We start from the raw sequence: 8,064 nt of genomic DNA, 5'->3' as shown, positions 1-8,064 counted from the left end.
GACTAATTACACATAAGAAAAGACATATGAGCATCAAGTTTAGAAATATGCTAGTAGGCACAACTGTCCTTTCCGTGATGCCAGGGGCTTTACCCAACTGTATGTCAGCTGGGCTGCCCCTGCCTCTCCTGCGCATCTGCCTGTTGCTGTATAATATTTTATGTCCTGCTAAAGAGCAATGAAATGAGACTGGGTTCAGCACTGCAGCTACATGGCTGCTGATTTAGAGCTGGTTTCTTTGATTTGTAAAACGACAGGGTTTTCTTGTTTCTACCTGCCTAAGACCCCTTTTGCAGACCATGACCCTAATATTTGAACCTCAGTGTTATGTACTCCTGGCTTTGGCTTTCTTTAGATGAACAATTTGTTATTTCCATCTGGTCATTATTTTCTTCCAAGTTTACAGGTTATGGTGGGTTTCACTACCAGAATCCATGGCATTATTTTTGTCTTCATGCAGTCTATTTAGTGCAGAAAATGGAAGGCTTAGTGCTAAGTAAGTATTAGCTTCTGGATTAATCAATTTCCCCTAAATGAAAGAAAGATAATTTTCTTAACTTGAAATACTTGTCTCTCTTTTCTCAACTTCATCCTCAATGGATTCACTTCATAGATTTTTTTTTTTTTCTTTACCACCCCCCCCTAATGTCATCCATGTTCCCTCAAATTGCCTTGTGGCTGAGTATCACAGAAACAAACAGAATGCAATGAAGTACATTCCTAAGGAATCTGGATTTAGTGATTGTATGAACAACCTTTACAACTAGCTTTTGAGAGCAATCCTCACTCTGACCACAAAGCAAAGTTTTGTTGGAAGCATTGCTGTAGTTCCATCTCATACTTTAAACAGATACAATGATGCTCTCTCAAGGAGGAAAGATTTGATACTTTCTCTTCAAGTGTCACAATCATCAAAAATATGGTAATAAATACAATATTTTTCCCAGTAGTAGTAAAGCAGCTGAGGTAAGTATGTCCATGCGCACTCAAACTAATGACATACTGTCAGTAGGTGTGTTGTTCATGTGTACAAAATAAAGGAAGGATTTGACAAATTTTAATGTGCAAAGTGATCAGTATCGAAACCATGGTGTTAAAACTATCCTAAACAATGAACTGTCCTACTGAGGTGTCTGTCCACTGTACACAAAGGTAGTTGAGACAATCAGATTAGATGAGAAAGTTAAGTTTAGAAATGTTCAGCAAATACCTAAAGCTAGCAAGATATATCCTAACTTTTATTCTAATTGCCTTCAAGCAAGTGTAACCATGATTAAAACATTGTGCTTGTTGCAAGATTCTAAAGAAAAACAGACATTTAATAAAACAAATCCATTTTAGTATAATAAAATACATCAGGTATGGGATATTTTATGAAAATGTTTAATTCAACTGTTTCTTTGGAATGTAGTAGTCATAGTTTGGAAATTTAAGTTACAGTTCAGTTCTATGTGATTTTTTTTTATGCTACTCAGTGTCTGAGAATACAAATGTCATTTAAAGTTAAGGCTTCGCTGTTCATTTTGAAACAACAATTTACAAGTGTCATATTGTCATAGAAAATAAAAATTTCTGTAAAAAAAATTTGCACAAAGTTTTATGATGGTACAAAACATGAAGCAATAATATACCAGTAAAATGAAATCATTTTACTACAGAAGATTTTTATAGTTTTTCAATAAAGAAAAAAATATGTTATTTTACACTTTAAAAATTATGAAACAATCTAAAACAATATAAACTGAACATTTTGTAACACTGCCTTTACAAATTAATAACTTTATAAACATATAATTTTTTTTTAAATATATTTATCAGTGCAAGATACTTTTCAATGTAAAGTTGCAGTATCATTTTTCCTTTTTTGAAGGGCAACTTTCATTCTATTACCTTCAGAGAAATCAAATCTTCAGTGCTAGATCCTCATTATCATAGTAAGGTCTGAAGACCACAAAGGAGATACAATTCTTTTTATGTTTACTATTCTCAGTATGTTAAAAGATCACAGAAAAACAGACAAACAACCACCAGCTTTACTCTTCAAACAGACCAAGACCAAGAGCTGGTCCAGAATCTATTGAGATCCATGGGAATATTTAAAAAGTTTTTGAGTCTGGGCTCCCCAGTGGGATTTTCTCTTCAAGGCAATATATAAACGTAACTCTCAGGCTAGTGGACTAGAATTGTTTTGAGCTAAGGAGAATAGATCTTAACACACCTGAATCACATGGTGGTATGCTGAAAATAGTTTTGAAAAATCCTTTATCTTTGGGTTAATTAACTAGCTGCTGTGATACCATGATGGTCAACTTACATTGTAAGACATAAATGAAAATTCTGCCTCAGCCAAAGTGAGCTTGTCACTTGGGCCATTTCATGGTCTAAATTTTGGGCTTAATTTTCAGGTCTTACGTGATCCGTCTCACCTTCTGGGCGACCCAAGGTCTAGAGGCTGGGGAGGTAATTCTTACAATTTAGGCAAAGGTATGATGACCTGAAGTGTGTGTTTGAATATTCACTGTAGTCTCTGCTCTCAGGAGTTCTTTGAAGTTGCAACTATTCACTGTTTTTTTTTCTATTGAGTCTTCCTCTAAAATATTTTCAACTACCTACCTCATATTTTTAACATTTAGTCTCCCTCCCTCTTCTTCAATTTTTAGGTTACTGGTTTCCACAGGATTTTCTGTTTTGTGATTAGTTTCTCTTTTATGATTAGCATTGTTTACATTGGTAGATATGCTTCAAAACATTTAATTGAGAAATAGGGGTGTATTCTGTTGCTGTAGTAACTCAAGGGTGAATTAGCCCTTCTGTATTCCTAACCCTTGGCAGGATACTTCATTGCTTTACTACAAAATCAGTTTTGGAAAGGACTAACTCCAAAAGTCACAATCACTTCCCTGACTCTATGAAGGGAATTCAGTGAGGAAGGAGTTCAGGACTTTGCAGGACACTTCTTCCACCAGGTTTGCACTGGCTGAAGCTCCCCAGCACTGGCTGTGTTGTGGAGGTCACTGCAGGTGGCCTGGGGCTGCTCTCACACTGGTAGGATGGGAGAAACCCTCTGTCCTCTCACCTCCTCCTGTGCTCTCCTGAGCACAGCATACTTGTTTCTTTTTACCCTTCTGGACCAGCTGCATAAGCTGTTGAATTTTCTTCATCCAATAATATTTGTCCCCAAATATTAAAAAATTGCCACATAATCATTGAGCACATTTTCCTGACAGCTTAAATTAGCTCATCTCACTGAATCTATCACTATCTGTGCTTCTGGTCAAACAGAAACCTTGTGGTATGAGATTGTGGCCAGTCAGATATAACAGAATGGTACGAACATCCCCTACATACACTGTGGGATTTTATTCTGCCCTCAGTACCCATGTGCAAGCCAAATTAGCATTGATTAGCATGAAAATACAGGTTTACTGAGAGAACAGAAGTCTGATTCAGGTAGTGGCAGCAGAAGGAAAGTTTCTCATTTTAAAGGCAATTGTTTCAGTGAGGGATTCATTTTCCCTAGTGTAATTAACAGGCAAGTTGTTCAGGATAAAAGATGTGTTTCATGACTTCAGGAAAAAAGATACTGTCACTTTATGCTGTTAAGAAGAAACCCAAAGTTCGACTTTGGAGGGTAAAGTTAAGAATTTTCCCTTATTTTTTTTTTTAACACAAACTCTAATAAAATCCTTTGCCATTACCAGCATGTTAAAGCTGCAGTTTTCTTTCCTTGGCAATGGCAAATGTTTATGCAATCTACTCAGAGAGAGAAAGAGAGAATGAGAAGAAAAAGGGAGAGAGATTTTACATTTGAAAATACATTCTATATGAAAGAACAATAAAAGGGGATATTGCAGCTTTATACAAAAGGGTCAAGAGACATGAAGTTGAAATACAGAAAGCAGAACAATCGAGCCAGGTGGTCAAATCTGATTAGCCCTTGCCTTGCCTAGGCTACTTTCTTACCCTAAAATATACTTTTCTTTTAGTCAGTGAGCCATCAGTATATGATTAAAGACAAGGGCGCAACTGGAGTGAAGCAGAGCTGTAGTCAATGTTAACACAATGAGAAGCAGTACAAACAAAAAGGCACTTGAGAGGACATACACTAGCCAGTGCCAAGGACTTTTTTGTTTAGGTTTTAGGCAGTACACTCGGTTACCAGTTGTGTCTGATGATGGCACATACTCTTTTATGGAGTTCACAAGCACAAAATTTAGTACAACACTGAAAAACATCAATAAAATTTGACTGTATTGCTTCGTAAACAGAGCTGACACACTATATCGGTACTGATGCAGCAGTACTTTCAAAAACATCCTAAACCTTCTTTGCCTATGCACAACACGAGCAATTATACACAAATACAGGTGCAGGAGTCCACTAAATTGCTGTTACTCCAATAATTTCTGGGCACTGAGCTACAGACAGCATGTCCATCCAAAGGACCCCACTGAATACATTTTGTGACAGCATCTTGGATTTTGCACAGTAAAAACAAAATTATCCATTAACGGAAAACAAAAGAAAGGGAGAGAAAGAAAGACAAAATGAACTATAAGTCAATCATACTTGGTCTCAACACCAGCATTTGATTATTTCAAATAAAACCAACAGAAAAAGCAGACTGTACATGATTCAGATTGTTAACACAGATTGGTGTCCATGTTTATCGGTTACACACTCATTGAAGCTCCTGAGAAAAGCTTGGCTCAGTGTCATCAATGCACTTTTCAGCCTGTACAGTAAAAGAAGATCAACAGTTCCCCAGCACGACCGAGCTATGTCCTTCCATCTCGATTCTCTGAAACTTCTCCACTCACTTTATACCTTCATGCTTCCGAGTAAGAATTCTGTGTGTTTAGTTTGTCTTTCTTCAGTTTTACACCATCGACCAGTTCAAAATTGTAATTCTCCAGTGCAGACAAGTTCCTCTCTGACATCCCATTGTGCCAACAAGCACAGTACAGGACAACTCCACAGATGGCTCCTAAAAGCACCCCAAGTGCGCTCATGGCTATGATAGTAATAAGGATTGGATCTAGGGTTTTCAGGACGTTGCCTGGTTTCCTGGAGATGTCATCGTAGTCCTCATCTGTATGATATCGAGGCGTAAACCCTAAAATGGAGTAAAGAATTGCAAAATGTTCAGAACAGATTGGAGTTAGAGCTTTGATTGATGAGCTGGAAATTTAGAAAAATAATATAAAGGTTTTGGCATAAATTGCTACATAATTTGAAAACCTAGCTTCTTGGAGGGTATTCATAAACAGCTGAAAACTATAATGTGGCCCAAATTGTTGTTGATTTCTTCATACTGTTCTTCAGTCATTGAATCTGCTACATGATAGTAGGGGTCTGACTCTGTCTTGATTTACATAGGAGTCTTGGGAAAGAATAACCAGACCTTTTGGTTATATTTTGCCAGTTTGTGGTATTTAGCTCCAAAATGTTAAATAAATATTATACAGCTCAGTGTGAATACTTATAGTCTTAGACATTGATCAGGAATTTCCACTGAGTTTGAGTCTGTCTCCACTTCACTGACTTCAGGATTGGACTTTGAAATGCAAACAGGGACAGAACTGACACGGCAGAACACTCTGCCCCCTTGTGTAAAATATTCACTGGGTATCATAATGTTTTCCCTCACCTTTTTCAGTTTATTAAGGACATAAAATAGACTTATAAACTTTGCTAATTGTTGCAGGAAAAGCAAAAAAACTCTTTCAGGACAAATGCTGCTTTCACTGAAACCAACGATAACAATCCCATTGACTGTAACAGAAAGAAAAAAAAAAACACCTAAGCTCTATGCCTGAAAAAGTGCGACTACATTTTATTATTGGGACAATATGACAATTATGATCCATTTAATGATCCATTTACAGCTATCATCATTGAAAACGATAATGCTTTGGTAGACTGGTCATAAAATGACATTTTCAGCAAGGTCTGAGAAATGATTAGCCTGAAGAGTTTTGAGCCTAATTACCTAGACACCGCATGAGACATAAATTGTAAGATATAATGATAGTTTTTCTTCAGCTTTGGGCATGCCTTCTAGATAACAAAGTATTATGGATCTATAGCGTCTGTATGTATAGATGCATGCAATGTAACAAATATATAAAAATATAATTTTAAATATTTGAGATAGTTATAAATGATAGAAAGTCTGTAATATTGTGTGCCATAGAAGAATTAAAATATGAAACCCTTGGTATAAATACAATCTTTTTTAGAAATTGATCTAGATAAATAAAAAAAAAAAACACATAGTACTATAAGCAGTTAAGAGAACCAATCTATAAATAAATAAATAAATAGAATACAAAAATTCACATGAAAATACACTTTTTAATTCATGCTCTTGTAACAATAACACAATTTTTACCTGTTTGATTACTTTCTGGGTCTTCTTCATCTATTTCATTCTCCACATCAGTTGATTCTAATGAAGCAAAGAGAATTGACATTGATTATTAAGGTTACAAACACTGATTGACTATCATGCTGGCAATAATGGTATAGCAGATTTTTCTGTGTCAGAGCATCATTATGTCAGCTTGACAGAACTGTTCATTATGATGGGCTCTGAAAATTAATGGAGAAAAAAGAAGGATTTAAAAACTCCTCTCCACCCAATCTTGGCAGAATTTTAGAGTTATCAGCAGGGGTTTTCCATGCCTAGGATAGAGAAATCAGTGTGATAAATTAGCATCTCATTCATTGTATTTACAATTTTGGAGCCCAATTCCATAACACTTCATCAGTGAAGGCATAGTTAATCACAAGAACAGTTTCACTGACTGCAGCAAGACCACTCGTGTTTGGGCTGCAGACTGAGCTTTTGGCTTTGGCTTCTAAAAGGAGGACACTGCAGAAGGATCAGGTAGTATGCCCTGCCTCTCCTTCCTAGTAACAGTCACTCTGGTAGCCTAGGATGAACCCCAGGAGATGGACTGAACAATAAAGAGACTGTACAGTCTTCTTATTTGGCAATGAAATTACCATGTAGTGGAAGCCTGTCATGTTATCCCCAAATGGCTGTTAGCCACAAAGGGTGAGGAACACCCTCTATTATTGTTCTCAGTTGTGCTGCCAACTCAGATGGCGTAAGTTTATATTTCTGATGCCGAAGCTTCTCAGTTCTATTTCCTCTCCTATGTGAAAGTCATTGCTTAATCTCCATCATGAAGGACAGGATTCAGTTTCTTGTGTTTATCTGTGGGTGCTGCTGCCAAATTACATGCAGTATGCGATGCAGATATGATCAGCAGTGACTGGAATAACTCAAGACTGGCCAGAAATAAAACCTCTGAAATAGTGGCTCAAGAATAGCTTGGCTCAGATGTGGAACAGGCCATGATCTAACATTACTCAGTGATATATGTCTGGGAGCTGGTGACTGTAGCAAACGAGGCACAGCAACCTCAGAGCTGCAGAACAGCACAGGACAGGTCAGGGGCCATTGCACCATGCTTGCACATCCAATGTGGGTTTGATAAAAAAAAGTAGGATAGTCTTCAAGTGGTAAATGATCTAAAAAGAGTGAAGAAATTAAATTGGAATTTTGAGCATTACTTAAGGCAGGTAAGAGCGTTAGGAAAAGCAGAATAATTTTAAGAGTACATCAATAAAAACACAGGGAGAAATGTGAGGATGTGAACATGCTGTGACCCATCAGTAGGGTGCCAGTTCTGAATCACAGAATCACAGAATTTTCTAGGTTGGAAGAGACCTCAAGATCATCGAGTCCAACCTCTGACCTAACGCTAACAGTCCTCACTAAACCATTTCCCTAAGCTCTACATCTAAACGTCTTTTGAAGACTTCCAGGGATGGTGACTCCACCACTTCCCTGGGCAGCCTGTTCCAGTGCCTCACAACCCTTTCAGTGAAGAAGTTCTTCCTAATATCTAACCTAAAACTCCCCTGGCTCAACTTAAGCCCATTCCCCCTCGTCCTGTCACCAGGCACGTGGGAGAACAGGCCAACCCCCACCTCGCTACAGCCTCCCTTGAGGTACCCATAGAGAGCGATAAGGTCGCCCCTGAGCCTCCT

The 8,064-nt window shown here is 37.5% G+C and overlaps 1 protein-coding gene across 5 annotated transcripts in view; it reads right to left on the bottom strand.

Annotated features, from left to right (window-relative positions):
* Positions 1-1,362: 1,362 nt before the first annotated feature.
* The window catches only part of NRP1 (neuropilin 1), a 112,101-nt gene continuing 105,399 nt past the window's right edge, over positions 1,363-8,064 (bottom strand). For all 5 annotated transcript variants that reach the window (XM_084508391.1, XM_084508393.1, XM_084508394.1 and 2 more), the window contains exons 17-18: positions 6,395-6,451; positions 1,363-5,116 (exon numbers count right to left, since the gene is read on the bottom strand). In XM_084508391.1, the coding sequence (XP_084364517.1) occupies positions 4,830-5,116; positions 6,395-6,451 (344 nt within the window). In that variant the 3' untranslated portion in view covers positions 1,363-4,829. The remainder of the gene's footprint in view (positions 5,117-6,394; positions 6,452-8,064) is intronic.

The sequence above is a fragment of the Aythya ferina genome (assembly GCF_964211825.1).
Source record: "Aythya ferina genome assembly, chromosome: 2".
NCBI classification, from domain to species: Eukaryota; Metazoa; Chordata; class Aves; order Anseriformes; family Anatidae; genus Aythya; species Aythya ferina.
This window is presented reverse-complemented; position numbering and strand designations above follow the sequence as displayed.